The 23,429-nt window shown below is 41.6% G+C and overlaps 1 protein-coding gene across 3 annotated transcripts in view; it reads right to left on the bottom strand.

The window, feature by feature from the left end:
* The window catches only part of ITPR2 (inositol 1,4,5-trisphosphate receptor type 2), a 567,579-nt gene that overhangs the window by 43,339 nt on the left and 500,811 nt on the right, over positions 1 to 23,429 (bottom strand). For all 3 annotated transcript variants that reach the window (XM_070453823.1, XM_070453822.1, XM_070453824.1), the window contains one exon: positions 18,776 to 18,936. In XM_070453823.1, the coding sequence (XP_070309924.1) occupies positions 18,776 to 18,936 (161 nt within the window). The remainder of the gene's footprint in view (positions 1 to 18,775; positions 18,937 to 23,429) is intronic.

Consider the following 23,429-nt stretch of genomic DNA (forward strand, 5'->3'; position numbering starts at 1 on the left):
TTTGTAAAAATATGACCAGGTGCTCTTATCAAGGGCCTGCGGTCTTAGTGGGCTTGGCCAGGAGTGGGGATTTTAGTTCCTGAACACTGGCATTCCCAGCGGAGGGAAAGCAGGAGACAAAGTTGGAAGAACGAGAAACCTCAGAAAGAAAAGCCAGGAAAGTTGGGCACGGGGACAGAACTGCCTGGTTCCTAGGCAGGGGAAAAGGACAACAGCCTATCCTTGCTCTTGGTCCAGTCTTCATCCCACCACACCCTTCCTTTCCATTACAGATTCCTTCCATCACATTTCCCATCAGAGTGATGCTCACTGGATTCCCTTCCTCAGCCTTTTGCCCTGTCACTACTGCTACCATTCAGCCCCCATCTAATCCAGGGGTGGGTCCCCTTATGTTTTGATATCACTACTCAGATCTGCCTCTTTCCTCTACACGCAGCCAGCTCTCCCCAACCTGTAGGACAGTTCCTTATCTGCAGCTCATCATACGTTGCTACCTGCTGTTATTAACCAATCTTCGTGACCATATATTACACTCTCTGTATTAGGCACAGGCTTCTTGGTAGCTGGGAATTCATCTGTCCTTTATCTGTGCTCTCCTACATGATCTAGTCCATTGTTACAGACCTGGCAGGCACTAAATATAAAAGTTGTTGAATAAATAATAATTTCTTGAGCCTTGAAATGCTATTCTGATCTGATATTTGATTTTATTTTTCGTCATATAAAAGTTTATTTTCCTGAGTGTGGTTTGTATAATTTTTTAAATTGGAGGATAATTGCTTTAGAATGCTGTGTTTGTTTCTGCTGTACAATGTGGATCAGCTATAAGTGTGTGTGTGTGTTTATATATATATATATATATATATATATACACACATACATATATCTCCTCTCGTGAGCTTGTCTCGCAGCCCACATCCAACCAGTCTAGGTGATCAAAGAGCACCCAGCTGAGCTCCCTGTGTTATATAGCAGCTTCTGATACATATTTTAAACTTTAATGTAACATTTACTGTGTGTCAGATACTGTATAAATATTAATTTGCATAATTATCATAAAAATCATAGAGGTAGAGATGTTTACCTACTTTTCAGATGAAGAAACTGAGACACAGGAAGATAAAAGTATCAGCATGAGCCCCCCCAGTCCATGTCTACACACCATGCGATGCTGTGTCCTTCTCCCATACAGTATCCTTCGGCAGCTCCCTTGCAACACTCCCCGCTCTTACTTCATCCTCAGATAACTTGTGCACAAGTGAGCTATGCACTAGAGGGCCAAGTGAGAAAAACATGATCCTTTCAAGTAACCGTACATTTTTTCATTCCCAGTAATATGAGTTATCTCTGTATATATCTGTTGGCACTATGTCCTTGTCTCCTGGGTTGAGTGCTTCCAAACTGTACTAGAACCTGAGCTTGGGAAACAGGAAGTCTCCGAGGCCCCGCAATACAGGGACCCCCACCAAAACCACAGAGGTTTCTCAGAGGTGAGGCTCCAGGTCTTAGAGGGTAATTCACGGTCTGATACTAACCAATGTGGTCCTCCAGGGAACTCCAGCAGCATGGATGCGTAATCCTGTGGACAGCAGACCATCTACCATCTAAGACCCAGACTCCAGGAAGGGTTGAGGGAGAGGTCAGTCCTAGAAACAAATTTGGACCACTCCAAACTACTTTCTATCCCAACTGCTTTCAGCTTGTAACAGAAAACAGACATTAACATACTCAAAATCTGATGTAAAGAAATATTTTAAATATTAGAGTTGTCAGAATTTTAGAACTAAGATGAAGAGACTTTAGAAACCACTTCCATTCTCACTCTGAGTGAGGCATTGGTGTGCATGGTAGTTGAGTCTCTAGGTCACAGGGAGAAGCAGGACCAAGGGCCTTTATACCACAGCATGGTACCCAGCTGGCTAGAGATAATTCCTGGGTAACTGTCTCTTTGTCAAGTTACAAGTACCCCTGCAAATAAATCAGGCTTCCCTGGTGGCTCAGACGGTAAAGAATCTGATTGCAATGCAGGAGACCCGGCTTCAATCCCTGTTTCAGGAAGATTCCCTGGAGAAGGAAATGGAAACCCACTCCAGTATTCTTGCCTGGAGAATCCATGGACAGAGGAGCCTGGAGGGCTATAGTCCTTAGGGTTGCAAAGGGTGGGACACGACTGAGTGACTAACACATGAGTTTGGCTATTTTTGAATTTCAGATGAACTGGTGTCTTTTTTTTTTAATGTCAGTTGTGTTTGAAATTCTAATCAACAATCTCACAGAATGACATAACACTAGGAATCCTTTCTTAAAAGTTAATAATGTCAGGAGAGCTCCAATGCAGAAGGGAAGTTAGACTCAGGATATTCTTTCTTAAGGGAAACATGTGCTTTATATTCGAACTTTATCAAATGTTGGGAAAAAATTTAAAAAGTGATTACATGACTGAAAAATGCTGTAAATTCTTCACTTGAAGAAGCCTAAAACGTACTCCTTGGAAATGAAACAGACTCTCTCCTGTGCTCCCACCGCAAAGCCAGGATTAAGGCAAAGTTTTCACCCTCCCCATCCTTGCCCCGAGGGGGAACTTGAAGTCAACCAGACAAAATCTGTTTTCCCAGTGCTTCTGTTCTGACTTAGTGGCAGCTCCTAGCTCTCTTTCCAAACAGCCCAGCCCCCAAGTCCTCTCTGAGCATCTCCTAGCATCACACCATAGCTCTTTGTGGAAAGATCTGGCTTCCCCAGTAGCTCAGATAGTAAAGAAACTGTTTGCAATGAAGAAGACTCAGGATTGATCCCTGGGCTGGGAAGATCCCCTGGTGGAGGAAATGGCAACCCACTCCAGTATTCTTGCCTGGAGACCTCCATGGACAGAGGAGCCTGGTGGGCTTAAGTCCATGGGATCGCAAAGAGTTGGACACGGTTGGGCAACGAACACTAAAATCACTTATAGGACTCAAATGAATTCAATGGTTCAAGCAATTTTGAGTGAGTTCCTGACTTTCAGCTTAACAAAAAGGAACAAGTGCCAGAAGGACTTGAGTTTGGATCAGGTCACAAGATAGGAAAGTCCCTCTGCCCAGCCTGTTCTAAAGATAACATTCACTATGTAAAAACCATCCTGACTTGTTTAGGATCTGCTTTCTGCTTTAAACAGGAAATTCCACGACAGGACACACCTGTCCTGCTCTCCTCTGTCCACCTTTCCAGGAGACATCGTAGTGCCTAGGACATGGTTCAGTTCAGTTCAGCCACTCAGTCGTGTCCGACTCTTTGTGACTCCACGGACTGCAGCACACCAGGCTTCCCTGTCAATCACCAACTCCCAGAGCTTGCTTAAACTCATGTCTGTCGAGTCGGTGATGCCATCCAACTGTCTCATCCTCTGTCGTCCCCTTCTCCTCCTGCCTTCAATCTTTCCCAATATCTTTCCCAATGAGTCAGTTTTTTCACATCAGGTGGCCAAAGCATTGGAATTTCAGCTTTCCAAAGAATACTGGAAATTGGAATACTGGAAAATTGAAAATTGGAATATTCAGTCTTTCCAATAAGTATTCAGGACTGGTTTCCTTTAGGATTGACTGGTTTGGTCTCCTTGCTGTCCAAGGGGCTCTCAAGACTTGTCTTCAATACCAGAGTTCAAAAGCATCAATCAGTGCTCAGCTTTCTTTATGGTTTAACTCTCACATCCATGTATGACTACTAGAAAAACCATAGCTTTGACTAGATGCACCTTTGTTGGCAAAGTAATGTCTCTGCTCTTTATTTTTATTTATTTATTTATTTTTGTCTCTGCTCTCTAATATTCTGTGTACTTTGGTCATAGCTTTTCTTCCAAGGAGTAAGCATCTTTTAATTTCTGCAGTCACTATCTGCAGTGATTTTAGAGCCCAAGAAAATCAAGTCTGTTACTGTTTCCAGTGTTTCCCCATTTTTTTTGCCATAAAGTGATGGGACCGGATGCCATGATCTTCACTTTTTGAATGTTGAGTTTTAAGCCAGCTTTTTCGCTCTCCTCTTTTATTTTCATCAAGAGGACATGGTAGGTAGCAGTTATTGAACAAATACATAAATTGACTATTGCCTGATCTCTAAGAGGAACGTGGTGCTGAATGTGAAAAGAGTTTGAATGTTAAAACTCTATGTTAAGAATGCTATGAATCTGCAAAACAGTATTTAAATGTAGCCACATTATTTGAAAAACATCTATTTCTACTTCACTGACTATGCTAAAGCCTTTGACTGTGTGGTCACAACAAACTGTGGAAAATTTTTAAAAGAGATACGATTACCAGACCATCTTACCTGTCTCCTGAGAAACCTGTATGCAGATTTAGAAGCAACAGTTAGAATTGGACATGGAACAATGAACTGGTTCCAAATTGGGAAAGGAGTACGACAAGGCTGTATATTGTCACCCTACTTATTTAACTTACATGTAGAGTACATCATGTGAAATGCCAGGCTGGATGAATCACAAGCTGGAATCAAGATTGCTGAGAGAAGTACCAGCAACCTCAGATAACAACCTCAGATATGCAAATGATTCCACTCAAATGGCAGAGAGCAAAAAGGAACTAAAGAGCCTCTTGGTGAGGGTGAAAGATAAGAGTAAAAAAGCTTGCTTAAAACTCAACATTCAAAAAATTAAGAACATGGCATCTGGTCCCATCACATCACGGCAAATAGAGGGGAACAACTGGAAACAGTGATAGATTTTCTTTTCTTAGGCTCCAAAATCACTGCAGACAGTGACTATAGCCATGAAATTAAAATGACACTTTCTCCTTAGAGGAAAAGCTATGACAAAGCTAGACAGCATATTAAAAAGCAGAGACATCACTATGCTGACAAACGTCCCTATAATCAAAGCTACAGTTTTTCCACTAGTCAGGTATGGATGTGAGAGTTGGACCATAAAGAAGGCTGAGTGCCGAAGAATTGATGCTTTCTAATTGTGGTGTTGGAGAAGACTCTTGACCTTGGACTGCAAGGAGGTCAAACCAGTTAATCCTAAAGGAAGTCAACCCTGAATCTTCATTGGAAGAACTTATGCTGAAGCTGAAGCTCCAATACTTTGGCCACCTGATGTGAAGAACTGACTCATTGGAAAAGAACCTGATGCTGGGAAAGATTGAGGGCAAACGGAGAAGGGGGCAAGAGAGGATGAGATGCTTAGACAGCATCACCGACTCAATGGACACGAATTTGAGCAAACTCTGGGAGATAGTGAAGGACAGGAAGCCTGGAGTATTACAGTCCACAGGGTTGCAAAGAGTCGGACGTGACGTAGTGACTGAACAAGAGTATTATTTTAAGTGGCCAATGTTTTAAGTAGAAGTAGAAGGATCAAATATTTGTTGACCAGTGACCAGGAGTCAGACACTGTGTTAAGCACATGGATGGATGTGATTTTGTTGAATACATACAGGAATCATGGTAAAGAGGAGTAGGATCCCCATTTATAGGTGAGGAAACAAGATTCAGAGCCGGGGCAAATTATCTCAGATGCTATTGTTTCAGAACACCTTGATCTCTAAATCCTCATAAAAGTAACTGACTACAGAGACATGACATTAAGTGACTCATCTTTGAAATACAAGTGCTGAATCATTTTTGTAAAATTCAGCCATTATTTTTCAGGAATTCCCTTAGATAAAACTAGTCCAAAATTCTGTGGAAACTAGGTTGCCTGATAATCTTACCTAACATAAATGTAGTGTTTCAGCTTAATTGCTGTCTTGACTAATTACTCATATGGGGCAAAGGCTATGCTGGTCTTTTAAAAACCATTAGATAGAAGCTGTGTGGCTTTACGGTATATAGTTCTCATTCCCACAACTTACATTTTGATGGCATCTGTTACTCTCTGGAAGAAAGCCAGAATTTCTGAGTAAAATGTATCAGTCCTAACAATGTGGACATTATTATTCCAGAAAGCCAACTGAGAATTAAACAAGATCTTACGGTAATGACCAGAACTGGGAAACAAGAATTTTCTTCAGCACAGCAGGAAGTCTTTTTATTAAGGTTATGAGAATCAGAGATGTGAACATCCCTTTATAAAGTTCAAATAAATACCTTAGGACGGGTCATAATTCAAAGAGGCTTCAAAGAGGCTTAGATTGAATGAAACCCAAATAGCTTTGCTCTAAACATTTGGGTTTGCAGCATAATTTCATCCTGAAACTTACTAATCAATCTTGGGTTGTAAGATACGCACAAACTGACCAAAACACTGCTCAGTTAGCTGGCCAATGAAAAGTTAAATTTGTCTTTTGGTGCCCTCCTACCAAAATTGTTTTTCTCTTTTCTGGGTTCACTTCTTGATGAGTAAAATCTGGGTGGCAGGTTCTAGACATTATTATTATTGTTAGTTGTTATTATCAGGATTAAGCAGGTTACAGTTCTGTGTCTAAGAGCATGTTCCTGTCAATTACACACTCTGTGTAGTCTCCCTTGGAAAACTTCATCCAAAGTCAGCTGTCGAGTATATTCCATGAGGTATAAGCTCTGTGGTCATTTAACAAATCTTTATGGAGTGCCTACCATATACCAGGCATTGTTCTATGCTCTGGAAATCTCCCTGTGGTAGTTGACCTTTTCTAATTCCTTGCGGGAGCTGGAGACCCATCTATTCTGTTTCTTACTGGACACACACACTTAGAAACCCAAATTGTTCCTGTGCCCTTGGATATCATGAGGCAAACTGAGATTATCAAACCTCCTCAGCTGGCCCCCGATGAACCTGTGGGAGCTGGGTTGGGCCCCACTGCTCAACCTACTACCCACCACTACCCAAGACTGAAAACTCCTTCCTCTTGTCTTCAGAAAGTCTTCTGCCTGAATCTTTTCATCCTCATCATTTCTTCTCAATCCCCAGTGGTATTTCATACCAACTCCCATCACTGCTGCTAGGTAATTTTTTCCTTGCTCCATGACGGCCCCTTTGAATATATTTCCCACGCTGTCATGAAACATACTTTCTAAAATGCACACCTGACCTTGTCTCTTTGGTTTAATAACTCTGAAGGGCTTCCCTTAGCTTTTAGGGTGAGGTAAAGACTTCCAAGCACAGAATGACCTTGTGATCTGGCTCGTAGTTACATTTCCTCCTAGACAGCTTCACTCTTTCCCTAGACAGGCCGGCTTGCTCACTCCACCTGCTCTCTCCTCATTTCCTGACTCACTCGAGCACCCAGGCATGACCTCGTGAAGCCTCCTTGCCCAGGCCGTCTGCTCCACAGCAGGCTCCGCTGCTGTCTCATGCCATTATCACTCTTTTATTAGATGCCTCTGTCTGCTGTATTTCACCAGTGCTTCTGGAAGGTAGTTACAGTCTCTGCCTCAACCCTGAATCCCTAGGCAGCCCACTAAGCATTCAGCCTGTGAGCCTGTTTTTATTGGATGAACAAATCTTGAAATGATGAAGAAAGATTTATTGGTCTGCATTTTCAAGACATTTTGGATTATGCCTCAACTATTACAGCTTAAAAACTAAGGATTCTAATTCCTTAAAACAGTGGTCCCCAACCTTTTTGGCACCAAGGATCAGTTTTGCAGAAGATGATTTTCCCACGGACTGGGGCTGGGTTGGCGGGTGGTTTCAGGATGATTCAAGAGCATCACATTTATTGTGCACTTTACTTCTATTGCATCAGCTCCACCTCAGATGATCAAGCATTAGGTTCTGGAGGTTGAGGACCCCTGACTTAACATACATATTGGAGAAGCAGGAGGTGCTTTCTTCCTTCCAAAGGATGCCTTCTGGTTGGTGTTTGGGTTTGTTCCCCTCCCTTTTCTCCAATACTGAATTTAGTATATATTTGATCTTGGTTGTTCTACCTGATTCTTCACTAAGAGATCACAAAGCTAAAGTAAAATCATACACACAGGTCCCAGAAAAATGGGTGTTTGGATTCTGGCTCAAGTCTTATTGACTGAGTACCTTGGATAAGTAACGAGCTTCTCTGAGTCTCAATGTAGAGAAAATGAGTATAATTAAATAACATGCAAAGCTGCTAGCACATAGCCTACCTAGAATTCATCTTCTTTTTCTCTGCTTATCCTTTCCCTTTAAAGATACATACCTCACCTGGAATATATCTTCCTCCATCCCTCCTGACCACATCCTCCTCATTTTTAAGGTCCAACTCTCCTTCAAATCTTCTCTGTACACTTGTCCCTGGAGCCTTCAGCCAGAAAGGGCTGTCCTGTCACTGGGGCTCCAGTGTCTCAATATCTTATTCCCTTTGTTCAAGAGATCTATGCCGAATGCCCACTATGTACTGGGCATTAAGTTTGGGGCTGGGAATCAGCAGTGAACAAAACAGATGTGGAAAAGGCTGAGTCGTAGTGGAGAGGAATAAACTTGCTAACAAGTATAAAAACAATATTCAGTCAGATCAGTGTAGTGCTCTTACGGGTAACAGGAAAGGAAGTAACTGGAACAGGGATGTCAGGAGGGGCGCCAGGCATGGGAATAGCTGGGGGACAACTGCAAGTGGAAGGCACCCACATGCCAAGGCTCTGACCCGGAAAAAGTGTGGCATTCTCAAGGAAAAGAACAGGATCAATGTAATTGAACTGTCCTGGGCTAAGGAAAGCGGGATGCAATAGGATTGGTGAAGTAGGTATAAGGGGCCCAGGACGACAGCCTGCATTTTATTCTAAGTACCGCTGAACAGCTTTAGTAAATCAGGGGTCAGGGACTCCCCTGGTGGTCCAATGGTTAAGACTTTGTGCTTCCAATGCAGGGGACGTGGGTTTGATCCCTAGTCAGGGAACTAAGATCCTATATGATGTGCATCGTGGCCAAAAGATAAAAATAAATAAGTAGATAAATCAGGGGTGCACTGGTATAATTTGTTCTAAGATTTCTCCAGCTACAATGTGTCTGAACATCTGCTATCTCTCTCACAGGAGTTGTGATTTGCACCATAGTTTCCTGGTGATTGGCTTCCCTGGTGGCTCAGATGGTAAAGTATCTGCCTGCAATGTGGGAGACCTGGGTTCAAACCCTGGGTCGGGAAGATGCCCCGGAGTAGGAAATGGCAACCCACTCTGGTATGCTTGCCTGGAGAATTCTGCGGATAGAGGAGCCTGGCAGGCTACAATCCACGGGATCAAAAAGAGTCGGACTCTACTGAGCAACTAACACTACACTTTCCGGAGAATACAGCTGTTCTTTCTATTACCCAGTGGTTCTGTAAGGCCAGTAATGATGTTTTATTCTTGTTTCCATCAGTGCCTCATGCACAGTCTTCCCAGTAAAACGCTTGTCAAATTAAATGGAAATGTCCTGTGGCTTCTTTCTTGCCTACCAATATAATAATTATAGTTGCAACCCTTCTAATCTTTGCAGGAAGCATGCCATTGCCAGCCAGCTCTGAACAAGAACAGTCCTATTTGTATTCTCTCAGGCCTTCCTGCCATTGTAGGCTTGTCCGCTGACTTCCTGTCTTCTGGCTCAGTGACTGCTGGGCCCGGCCTGCAGGGCACATTTGTGGTCCCTCTTCTGTAGAGCGTGAGGTTTGCGCTGGAACCCCGCCCTCAGAGGAAGCACTGCTGGTAGCTTTACAGAACGAACAGCATCACAGCACAATAGCACGCACGCTGGCCACTCCACGTAACGGACACAGCATCTCTTCCCGCTGGCCGTGCAGTTTGGGAGCTAGTTACCAGTCCTCTCTAAGCCTCAGTTTAATCCTGTGGAGAGTTGGGATAATCATAACAGCCTGCCACCTAGGCCTGATCCAAGGCCTTTAAAGAGATCATGCATGTCACTCACTTAGTACAGCACTGAGCACACAGCACTCATCAAATGTCACAGTAATGCTAGTATGCAGGATTTCATTTAATCCTCAGAGCATATTACTTACTATAGACAGGGTTAATATTTAGCTGGTTTGCATAGATACGGCCTTACTAGTTGCTAAAACTATTGCAATATTTCCTAGTTTCCAGATTACCCACTCTCTCAAGCCCTCCTAGTCCTGCTCTCCTCCCCACGACCCCGCAGCCTTCTCTGCCCAGCTTCTTTTCTTGGGATCCCTGTCCGCTTCTTCGCCTCGTGATCCAGCAGCTAATGGAACAGTATCCGGCAGAGCAGGAGGCCTCTGGGATCCAGGCACAATTCAGCTCGTTCAACTCTGAGTGTTGACTGGCTGACTATGCTTTCTTCATTGACAGGTAACGTGAAGTGCAGAAAGAATCAGGAAAAATCATGGGTCTTGCATAAGGGAATCCTAGCAAATCAAACTTCAGAATCTGAGGCCCAGGTTCCTTCTGTGACATTGAACTTCTCCTTAGAAACTGATTAGAAAAACTAACAAGAGCCATTTTGGCTTTTTGAACTTTGAGGACTATTACCTGGACACCAGGGGCTTTCCTGGTGGCTCAGCAGTAAAGAATCTGCCTGTGATGCAAGAGGTGTGGTTTCAATCCCTGGGTCTGGAAGACCCCCTGGAGGAGGGTATGGCAACCCACTCCAGTATTCTTGCCTGGAGAATCCCATGAACAGAGAAGCCTGGTGGGCTTATTGTCCATGAGGTTGCAAAAAGCCGGGCATGACTGAAGTGACTAAGTACGCACCTGAATTCCAGCAGATTCAATTTCTGATTAATTCAGGAAACCAGTCAAAGACAACTGAGAGCCCACGCCTCATGTGCCTGCTCTGGTCCCTCTTACTCATCCCACTTCCATCCCTGAATCTCATTTAAAACAATTTGGCCCAATCATTTCACCCTGACTTCTGGTATTTAAGATGAAGACTCTGGGTACAGCCACACTGTGAAATATTTACCTTTTCCATCTCTGTATTTCAAAATAAGATGAGGATTAGAAAGATGTTAAGATGTACACAAAAATGTGGTAACTCATGGATCATATATATGAATACTAAAGAAGAAATTAGGATAATTAAAGGATAGATCCCACCACAAGAATGAAATCCAGAGTTGGGAACTGAAAAAAAGATGCCTCTTAAATTGAAGACACATGTCTGGATCTAAAATGTGGACAGTAGAGGTGGCATTCCCTTGAAGGTAGACATTTACTTCTTAATTGTGCATTCTGAAGCCACAACCTCTAGCCTCCTGCTTCCCTGGAAATGTAAACATTTTAAAAGTGTCTTATTATGTTCCAACGTCTTTAAAATAGGTTTTGAAGATTGAGCAGTTTCATAATTGGCTTAATTAGATCCAATTACACAATTAGTGTAAATTGGAAATAATAGAATCAGAATGTGTAATTTCATAATTATAACACATGACAATAAAGCAGCAATTAAGTCAGCAAATGCTGCTGAAGCAGAAGGGGTGCATATAAATCTTAGAAGACCTGATGTCTTTCATAAGCCCACCTCCCTCCTGAAATAGTTACTGCTCAAAAATACTGTTGAGCTAAACGAGATTGATTTTGAGTTCCAGACACAGAAAAACAACATCTGGTAAATTCTTAGTTCTTTTCCTTCCTTCTGGGTGACTAGATTGCTTTTCTATCTCATTAAAGGATGACCTCTCTCTTTCTGAAGTCTTCATAGATCATGCAAGAATTCATTCTGATGGGTGAATCATGCCCAACAACCCACCACTGTGCATCCTGCCCCTCTGCCAAACCAGCAGCTTCAGGGGCACTCCTGAGGGCTTTGCGTGCATGGGAGGAGCTGGTCTTGAGACATACTTAGACAGACGTCAGAGGGATTAAATCACCAGTCTCTCAGATCAGCCATCCGATTTTTGATATCGCATCCATTATACTTGGTTCAGGTGGCATACCCTTCCTGCTTCGTCTTTACCTTTTGATTTTAAAAGAGGGGAAAAGATGACATTTGCCTAATGAGAAATTCATAGTCTAATCTTGTGCAGCTATTTTGGTGTATCTTTCTGTAAATGATGTCCAACTACCAGAGGGAAGAAGAAACTGTTCATTTGTTAATTCACTCATTATTTTATTTATTCATTCAATAAATGTTTTGAGCTTCTTGAGGGTAGAGATTGTGCGTGCATGCTAAGTTGTGTCCAACTCTTTCGTGACCCCACGGACTGTAGCCCAGCAGCTTACTCTGTCCATGGGATTTTCCAGGCAAGAATATTGGAGTGGGTTGCCATGCTCTCCTCCAGAGGATCTTCACGACCGAGGGATCAAACACATGTCTCTTATATCTCTTGCATCGATAGGTGGGTTCTTTACCACTAGTGCCACATGGGAATCCCAAGGGAAGAGATCACTTCTTGTTTAGTCTTATGTATCAAAACCACAGAACAGTTGCTAGCACAGAAGAGACACTCAAAGTCTATTACAGATTTCACCTGCTCTGGTCTTACACAGAACAAAAGTTACTCTATTCCTAGTTGTGGCCTTCAAGAAACTTAAAATTGTTTTTGTGTCATGACAACTATTATGTTAACAAAAACATGTGTTAGTTGGTACAATTATTATGGAAAACAACATGAAGTTTCCTTAAAAAACTAAAAATACTATCATATGATCAAGCAATGCCACTCCTGGGCATATATCCAGAGAAAACTAATCTGAAAAGATACATGCGCCCCAATGATCATAGCAGCACTATTTCAATAGCTAAGACATGGAAGTGACCTAAACTTCCACTGAAAGATGAATGGATAAAGAAGGTGTAGTATATATACACAGTGGAATAATATTCAGCCATAAAAAGGATGAAATAAAACCATTTGCAGCAAAATGGATGCAACTAGAGATTACCATACTGAGTAAAGTCAGTCAGAGAGAGAAAGACAAATACTCTATGATATCACTTAACACATGGAATCTAAAAAAAATGATACATGAACTTACCAAACAGAAACAGAGTCACAGATGTAGAAAACAAATTTATGGTTACCAGAAGGGAAAAGGGGGGGACAGGATAAATTGGGAGACTGGTATTAGATACAAACTACTATACATAGAGTGGATAATCAACAAGAACCTATGGTGTAACACAGAGAACTCTACTTAATACTCTGCAACGACTTACATGGAAAACAAAGTTTTAAAAGAATGTGTGTGTGTGTGTGTATAAAACTGATCCACTTTACCGTACAGCAGAAACTAACATAATATTGTAAATCAACTGTATTCCAATAAAAATTAACAACAACAAAAAACCCCATACAACTCCAGCCCCCCAAAAAAGAACAAGTGAAACTGTCCCAGCTGACATCACCACGATGTCCACAAATAATTTTTAGTCAAGAGTCAAATAAGCATAAGAGCTTAAAAGTGCCATGCACTAAAATGAGGAACTGATCCCCCTCCCAAAGCCATGGTCATGGGGCATGGCCAGCCAGGGTCTGGGTTGCCACCCAGTACACCAGAACACGTGGGCAGTTCTCTGAACAAGCAGGGTACCTGCCTTTCCGGTACCTCTGATTTCGATCTCACTGTTTGTCAAACTAAGTACTAAATATTCCCAAAGGTCCCTAACATACCTTGGCAAATGAGCAACTGAAAATCTGAAAATGTCTCCAAAATGTTACAGAAACCTCTAAAAGCCTTGGGCATTTTTTCTAATGATCTCTATTTTGTTTGTTCCTCTTCAATATCATCCTTTGGGTAATGGCAGAAGCAAAGGGACTCAGTGATGCTCACAGGCCATTACTGGCACAGGCTACAGGACTTACCCTCTTAGGCCCTTCCTCCTAGTTTACTGGGCTCTTTTTCATTATTTTTACTTTCCTGCACGGTCCTTCCTTTTCTGTCACCCACTTTGTGTCCCCAATAAACACCAGTTCAAAATATCAATCCTCTTATAAAAAATGAGAACTTGTTTGCCAGAAGAAAATCTATTCCCAAAATACCTTAATCTACTCACATCTCCCCTAACAATATCCCAAAAGAGTTTTGTGTTAATTCAAAGACTCAGACAGTGGATAGTTAAACAGCTTGAGGCAGGGTCTGAAGGCAGGAGTGAGGAAGTTTTAAGTTCCTGTGAATATTTTAGAGGTTTGACCCTGTCACTGGGTGGGTGTAGAGGCACAAATGTATTTTCTAAGAATCTAACCCCTAGGAACAATATATAAATTTATTTACAATGTATGCTTTAATGCATATGAGTATAAATATTCTTTTTTTTTTTGAGTATAAATATTCTTTATGCGTGTTGTGTGCGTGCCAAGTTGCCTCAGTCCTATCTGACTCTTTGTGACCTTTTGGACTGAAGGCTCCTCTGTCCATGGGGTTTTCCAGGCAAGAATACTGGAGTGGGTTGCCATGCACGCCTCCGGGGGATCTTCCCAATCCAGGGATCGAACCTGTGTCTTTTATGTCTCCTGCATTTGTAGGTGGGTTCTTTACCACTAGTGCCACCTGGGAAGCCACCAGATACTCATTTTTACCTGAGCATAAAATTGATGGATTGGAGGTGAAAAAATACACAGAGGGGAGAAACAGCCCCACACTTGGTATGTTCTTATTTTTCTCATTTCACCAGAAGACAGGAAGCATTTGCTAAGGGCCCCTAGGTTCAAATTGGGCTTACTTAAAGTATAGTAGAATTCATATGAGTTGTTTCATGAACAAATATGAGGAACTTCCTTATTTTATTTTGCATAAATCCTTGAGGGTAAAACCTACGTCCATGATGAAGACGTGAAAACTTCTTCTAAAGCTCTATTGATAAACAAGCATTTAAATCAAGATGGTAAATGTACCTAATTTTAAAGACCAAAAATTGAAGTGGTAGGAAAGTGGAGGGTTTCCTACCAAGCTGTTAAGAGTGATTACCTTTGACCTGGAGGAAGAGAAAAATACAGTCTTTGAAATGAGCTACAGACATGTGTCGACTTGCCATGAGCTCTAAAATCTTCTCTCTCTTGGTAGATCAAGATTACGAGGCCATAATCTCCATGAAGCTTGAAGTAATAATTTTCCAAACCGGGTTTGTCAGCTACAGATTTTCAGAAGTTTTCCAAAAGGGCTATTTCAGTAAATGAACACTCTTAAGAGTCAAATGACTCTCTGTTTCCATCCTTCCTAAGCTTAACATCAGTCTTCCTTCTCCTGACCATTAAAGTTAGGACTGGTGCCTATTCTCTTGGACGTGCTCTGCTTGGATGAGAATGAGACATTTCATGGTTGAATAAGTTTGTGGTTCTCCTCCCTCTTGTCCTGGTTCTTGAGAGAGGAGAGGATGGATGGACACACGGAAATGTAAGGCTTAAACATTCAAGGACAAGAGCCCGGCAAAATGGTGATCTTAATGTGAAGGCTAAAGATGGGTCAACAGTTTCTTGGCAGTCACCTGGGGATTTCCTTACCCAAGATCCAAAGGCTTGGACCTGTCTCTTCTTTGCAACAACTGATGCTGTGAACTCTGACACTGAAAATGCTCATCTCTAGGCTTCTGACACACTCCACTCCCTGGTGCTTCTTCTACCCTTTTTATTGTCTTCTTTTCTACTTATTTTATTTGTCTTCTTCCTTTTTCCTCAAGACACGATCTCCCAGGTTTTGTCTCTGGCTTTCTCTTCTCTCTTTATATTTCTCCTCTCTCCTGCCACCTGCTAACCTGATGGTGCCAGCTGTCTTTCTATGTGGATTATCCCAGGGAAAACTGTCAATTACTGAGTACCCACCATGAGCAAGACACTTTTTACACATAATCTCACTGATCTCACACCCATTTTCTGCCTCTCAGGTGAGGAGGCAGAGTCTCAGGGAGGTTCCAAGACTCACCCAAGATCCCAAGACCACACAGCAGATCCGTGCTAGAGTCAGGGTTTTAGCCCAGATCTTTCTGGCTGTAACACTCCTGCTGTTATCAGCACACCATCTCTCCCAAGCCATGACTCAGACTCCTGTCTTGTTTCAAGATCAACAAGTCTTCTCTGACTAGTTCTCTCCTCCTCACAGAGACTTTCTGAAACCCATTCGCTGCCTTTCTCCCAAGGACCAGGCTCACAGTGTCAGGTGTCCCTGGCTCAGCTCTCAGCCTTTCACCTGCTCCTCCACGACCCCCTCCTAATCTTGTCAATTGCCAAGTACCACCTCTCACTTTCCCTTCCCCAAACCAGCCCACGCACCTCTGCCTGAACACTCTACTGGGCCACATTTATTCCCTTAGGGAAAAACCTCTGTGGCTTCTCTTTGCTGAAAGAAAATAATGACCAAAACCTACACCTCTTACTCAAAAGTCCAGTTGACTTTTTGGGTCATAACTTGCAGAACTTCCTTAGAAGTAAACCATGTGCTGGTGAAACCAGGCAAGTAACTATCCCCAAGTGTCTGAATGTCCCATTTCGAGGCTTTTCTTTAGGCTGCTCCCTCTTATAAGAACTCACTCTTAATCCAGCAGACATTCCTCATCTGCCCAAACTCTACCATGTCTCATGTATTACACACACACACACACACACACACACCCCAGATCCCTTCCACCACCTTCCAGTTGGTTATCACTCTACATCATTAAGCCTTCAGACTTTTCTCTGTTCCACTCTTAGGGAACTTGGTTTGTTGTACTTTAGGTTTATTATTCACCTCCTCTTCTTAGGAAGCTCTAAACTCTTTGGCTTTAAGGAATGTTTCAGACTTCAGTGTATTCCCCCAAATCTTTAGTCCAAGGGACATAATAGATGACTGATAAATATATATTAATTAAATGTAACTCAAACTTTGATAAAATACAGCAGTGTGAGGTCACATTGTATTTACTTATTTTTCTAAATTAAAAAAAAAAATTGGCCACAGCACAAGGCATACGGGATCGTAGTTCTCCAACCAGGCATGGAACCCACGAGCCCTGCATTAGGAGCATGGAGCTTTAACCACTGGACCACCAGGCAAGTCCTGAGGTCACAAGTTAAATGAATGCTTACATGATTTTCCCCTGGCAAGCAGAAACAAAATGTTTCACACAAATAGTCTCTGAGCATCTTGAGATGAAGAATAAATGATGACTGTGAGTGCCTATTCTCAAAATGATAACCTGTTTCCTAATTTAGAAGGAAGAGAGGGCAGAAAAGGATACATGGAGAAAAAGAAACAATATTAGGTTCTGCCCACTGTCATATAAAAATGGAGAGAAAATAACTTACAGTAGGATGCATGTCCATAATAAAATAGGATGAAAAATGCTGAATTAAAGAAAACTCAATTTACATGGAGGCCTCCTGTGACACATAAATATTGTCAGGAAAGGTAAAACAGTGCAATGTTAACTTGTACTTAGTAAGATGTTAGCCTCTGAACATGTTCTTTGGTTGTTCCTTATATTGTAGTTTATGCCTTCCTAAGTGGATGTAAGCTCCCAGAGGGGAAGATACAGACCCGCTGCTACCTGGCTCTCCTGACACTCTGGTGTTTAAAATGTTATCCTTGGGATAGGGCTTCCTAGGCGGTGCTAGCGGTAAGTAATCCACCTGCCAATGCAGCTGATCCAAGAGATGAGGATTCGATCCCTGGGTCAGGAAGATCCCCTGGAGGAGAGCATGGCAACCCACTCCAGTATTCCTGCCTAGAGAATCCCGTGGACAGAGGGGCCTGGCAGCTACAGTCCACAGGGTCACAAGGAGTCAAACACGACTGAAGTGATTGAGCATCACACATTCTTGGGACTCACATTAAAGAAGGTCATGGCTCTTCAAAGGCCTCATTCTCATAGTTAACACAAGTTTAGAGGATGGTTTTTGAGGCAAAATCCAATATATGGCCATGTTTATTGTAAGAATATGAGAATTTATATCAGATGCAAAGATTTGTCATTGTTCAGTCACTAAGTCATGTCTGACTCTTTGTGACCTCATGGACTTGCAGAAGACCAGGCTTCCCTGTCCTTCACTATCTCCCAGAGTTTGCTCAAACTCATGTCCATCGAGTCAGTGATGCCATCTGACCATCTCATCCTCTGTCATCCCCTTCTCCTCCTGCCTTCAATCTTTCCCAGCATCAGGGGCTTTTCCAATGAGTCAGCTCTTCCCATCAGGTGGCCAAAGTACTGGAGCTTCAGCTTCAGCATCAGATGCAATGATATTCACTAACTCAATGGACATGAGTTTGAGCAAACTCTGGGAGATGGTGAAGGACAGTGAAGCCTGGTGTGCTGCAGTCTATGGGGCTGCAAAGAGTTGGACACGACTTAGCAACTGAACAACAAAATGCATATTATGGATACATGAAATTTGCAACTCTGACTTCTCTTTAAGCCAGTTCATTTTAATTTTCTATGAAACAGAAGAAACTTCGAATTGTGGACAACCACCCTACTCTCTGTGCAATGCTACTGATCATGAGGAGGAGTCACTAGCAACTGCAGACAGCAGGATCAGGGCAAATCCATCACCAACACTGGTCAATCTATCCAAAATGTGTGCTGACAAAAAGTCAATGCTCTCCCACTGGGGCTGAACATTATCCCCTCCCCAAATACTCTTTATCTGCTTAACTGCTTGATTTCTGAAATTCAAGGCATTTCTTAAAGTATGAATCATGTGCCAATGTGAAAGTTCCAGATTTGGGGAACTGAGATATTAGTGATGACAGAAAGCATGAGGTCAGAAGATGACAGAAAGGACTGAATTCACTGCACAGAGAATTCTCCAGGAAATACCATCTGTACATCTGAGGCTTAGATTTGGTTTGTATAATCAAGACGTCCACTAAGAATCAATGATTTAGCCAGGACAGGGGTTCTTCAATGACTGACAGTCCTATTTAAATGACTGCTAGAACCTTTGCATTCTGGGAGAAAGGTAGGGCAGTGAATTGGAAGCATACAGAATGCAGTACAGTCATAGATCCAAACCCTCTCCTCACTCACCACAATCATTTGAGCCACGTAACTTTCAGGTCCAGTATATTCTGTTGGGTCTTTCACCTTCACCAGGACTAGGAAGTACAAATAATGCCACATATTGTGTTCTGACTTGATGTGTTCCTCAAAAGAAACTGTTTTATTATCAAACTTGTCCCTCTCGAGTCCTGCAAAAAAAAAACCAGGAGAGACAATGTGTCTAATGTGTCATTTACTCAGCACACACTTTTGGCATAAAAACATAATCATTATTGTGAAGAAACATTTTCTAAAAGAGCATGACAATTTAAAATGTTATAATTAAAAACAATGCAGTACACAAGACCTCCAGAAAAAATGTCATAGTTTTTCATTTCTTCCCAACTAACATTTTCCCCTGTGGATCCTGGGAAAAGTGCAGTCCTACTTTACATTCTATTATAGATGTAAAATTTGCAGACAATTTAAAACATAACCAAGTAAAAATTGTCAGATTATAATAAACTGGACTGCAAGTCTAAGGAAAAGAAGTCAAAATGATTGTGCAAGAAAAAGCACACTTGCTAATAATCAGGGCAGAAAAAAAATGCTGTTTTATCCAGAAACTTGGGTGAAAAGAGAAAAAGAGGCAGCTAACAGTCATCTTTCTTCAAAACCACTTGTAATCTGTGAAGGGCAAAAGAATGTCCACAGAGATCTGTGTTCTGAATGCAATAAGGACTCAGAGGCTTGTCCCACCCTTAGACTACTGTGTTCCAGGCATTTTGGGGAGGGGAAGGTCTGATCAATTTCCAGGGCACATTTTTTTTAGCTTCTGGAAGGACACTGAGGAGAGGATCTGGGTAGTAAGATGCTTTTCTCTCAAAGGTTGAAGGGTAGATGAAAGGAAATGAATGGAGATGAAGAAAAACGTCTATGGAAAAATGAATTAGGCTGCCAAGTAAAATGGGATATTGGGATTCAGTCTGGTTTTGCAGTTCGGATACTGGAGAAGAAATCTGGAAATTGAATTCTAACACTGGCTACTTTTTTCCTAAACATATTTTTTTTTAAAGTCATTTGGCCCTTTAGGCATGAAGACGACCCTTTAAACAATAAGATACAAAGTACACAAATCAAAAAAAGTCTGTCCCCAATGAAGGTGTGACCTTTTAAATTATATTATTAGATATTTTTACAGGAAATACCATAAAATTTAGCTGGCTGATGGTCATGCCTCGTCTTACTTGACCTATCGTCAACTTAGCATGCTTCAAATAAAAATCCAATCCTCTCCCCCAAATGAGCTCCACCCAAGTCCTCTTTTCATTCCATGGCAACTCCAGTCTTTCAGTTTTCAAGCCAGAAGTCTAGAGTCATCCTTGAATCCTCTGTCTCAATGTCACATCCAATTCATGTTGAAATTCATCTGGTACTTTTACAATTCACCCCACCCACACCTTCGTCTGCTGGGCCCACAAATCTGTTCTCTACCAGGTTCGTGAATACCATTTTTTCTAGATTCCATATATATGCTTTAATTATACAATACTTGTTTTTCTCTTTCTGACTTACTTCACTCTCTAAGAGGCTCTAGGTTCATCTACCTCACTACAACTGACTCAAATCCATTCCTTTTTATGGCTGAATAATATTCCATTGTATACATGTACCACAACTTTTTTATCCCTTCTTCTGTTGATGGACATCTAGATTGCTTCCATGTCCTGATTATTGTAAATATTGCTGCAATGAACACTGGGGTACAAGTATCTTTTAGAATTGTGGTTTTCTCACGGTATATACCCACGAGTGGGATTGTTGGGTCACATGTTAGATTTGTTCCTAGCTTTTTAAGGAATCCCCATACTGTTTTCCAAAATGGCTGTATCAGTTTACATTCCCACTAACAGTGCAGGAGGGTTCCCTTTTCTCCACATCCTCTCCAGCAATTATTGTTTGTAGATTTTCTGGTGATGGCCATTTTGACTGGTATGAAGTGATACCTTGTTGCAGTTTTGATTTGCATTTCTCTAATAATTGAGAAAGTAGCTCTGACATATATACACTGTGCGTGTGTGTGTGTGTGTGTGTGTGTGTGTGTGTGTGGGTTAGTCGCTCAGTCTTGTCTGATTCTTTGTGACCCCATGGACTATAGCTCACCATGGAATTCTCCAAGCAAGAATACTGGAGTGGGTTGCCATTCCTGACCCAGGGATTGAACCCAGGTCTTCTGAATTGTGGGCAGATTCTTCACCATCTGAGCCACCAGGGAAGCCCATATATACACTATTGTATATAAAATAGATAGTGGGAAATTACTAAATAACATAATAGAGCCCAACCTAGAGCCCTGTGACGACCTAGAGGGTGGGGTGAAAGGAGAGGAGGGTTGAAAGGGACATATATTTATATATATATATGTGCATATATATATATATATAATTTATGGCTGATTCACATTGTTGAATGGCAGAAACCAACACAGAATTGTAAAGCAATTTTCCACCAATTAAAATATTTTCAAAAAATTTTTAAAAAGAAATTATTTTGGCTGTATCTTCAACATATACCCAGAATCTGATCGCCTCTCACCACCTCCAAGGCTATCACTCTGGTTTGAGCCATTATTGTCACTCATCTGGTTTACCCAAATAACCCCCAGGCCTCCTTGCTTCCATGTTTCCTCTCTAAGGCCTATTCCCAACACAGCAGCCAGAGTGACCCTTTAAAAACCTGAGTAGGATGGCGTCTCTCCTCTGTTTTAAACCCTGCAGTGGTTCCTCACCTCCTCAGAAAAAAGGTCAACATTCTTACAATGGCCCATGAGTAAGGTTGCCAGGGAAAATAACAGGATTCCCAGTTCAGCCCAAAGATTGAAAAAACAATGAATAATTGTTGAGCTTAAATACATCCCATGCAATAGCAGCTTGCTAAGCCCTACATGATGTGGCCCTCCAGCCTTCCAATCTTAACTCCCACCTCCTCTCTCTTGCTAACTCTCATCCAGCCACCAAAGGCTTCTCTGCTCTTCCTGGCACCCAGATCCCTGCCTCGGGGCGTTTGAACTGACTGTTTCCTCTCCCTGCAGCTCTCTTCTCTCTGATATCTCTGGGACTAACTCACTTACCTTCTAGTTCTTCTCAAACCTCACTTTCTCAATGTGGCTTCATTTGATTGCTTTATTCAGTCTGTCCCTCCCTTTCTACTGACACTTTTGATCACTCTTTCCTTTGTCTTACAGTGTTTTTCATCTCCAAACAGACTGAAAATAGCCATATCAAAGGTGTTCAATTTAACTGGACCACAAGTCTCAGATATATAGGTAAAAATTGTTGTGCAAGAAAAACCCAGGCTGCTAATTAGCACAAAAGAAAGGCATAACATTTTATCTGGAAACTTAGATATGAGCTTATTATGTTGATTATTTACTGCATGTCCGTGGGCAGATATATGTGTCTCTTTTCTTCGATAATGGTCCCTGTAGTTTAGAACATTGCCTGGCACGTAGTCGGCACTGAATAAAATATTAATTGAGTGAATTAACAGTATGTCACTAAGAACAAAACAGAATTGAAGAGATGCAGGAAAGAGTAGAATATAAGCAGAAAGCAATGAAGGAGTACAAGTTGTAAACTGGCAGGAATCAGAAGGCAGAGCCGCAAGTAGAAAGAGGGAATTAGAATGGCCCTAGAAAAGAGAGAAAGGGGGACGCTGAGAAAAAAGCTGGGTAATAGTGTATGGTGGGGCTGCAAGTCTTGCTAAATTAAAGCATCTGACTCTTCATGATGGCTCTTTTGCTTACTGCATTTGTTATCTTAAATTGTTCATGTATTCTTTCAATAAATGCTCACTATTTTAAGGGAAAAAAAAGGAATATGTCACTAGGATTCATATAATCCTAGACTGTTTCACTAGGATGCATGTAATCAAAAACAGATAATAGCAGTATTGATGACATGGATAAACTGGAACCCTCTTACACTTCAAAAATAGTTTAGCAGTTTCTCAAAAGTTGAACACTGAGTTACTATGTTACCAGCAATTCCACTCTTAGGTATATTCACAACAGAAAAAAATGTATGTCCACACAAAAGCATATACATGAGTGTCTGTAGCAGCATTATTCATAATAGCTAAAAAGTAGAAACCCAAATGTTCATCAACTGATAAAAAGATAAACAAAGTATGGTATATCCGTACAATGGATATTTTTCTGCAATAAGAAAGTACTGATGCATGCTAATATGAACCTTGAAAACATACTAAGTGAAAGAAGCAAGTCACAGATGACCACATATGATACGATTCCATTTATACGAAATGCTTAGGACAGGCAAATCTATAGCGACAGAAAGTAGATCACTGGTGGCCTAGGGCTGAGGAGGATGGTCAGTTTGATGGGAAGGAAGGGAACAGTGATGGCCAAAGGGTAGGAGGTTTCTTTAGAGGGCAATGAAGATGTTCTAAAATTATGATGACACATGTACACCCTGTGGCTGATTCATGTCAATGTATGGCAAAAACCACCATCATATTGTAAAGTAATAAATAAATTAATTAAAAAAATAAAATTATGATGCTACATACACAACTCTGAATATACTAAACCCACTGAAAATGTATACTTTAAATGAGTCTATCATAAGGTATGTAAATTATATCTCAACAGAGCCATTACAGAAAATTGGAGAAAACTTTT

Source organism: Odocoileus virginianus, chromosome 23 (assembly GCF_023699985.2).
Source record: "Odocoileus virginianus isolate 20LAN1187 ecotype Illinois chromosome 23, Ovbor_1.2, whole genome shotgun sequence".
In the NCBI taxonomy this organism is placed as follows: domain Eukaryota; kingdom Metazoa; phylum Chordata; class Mammalia; order Artiodactyla; family Cervidae; genus Odocoileus; species Odocoileus virginianus.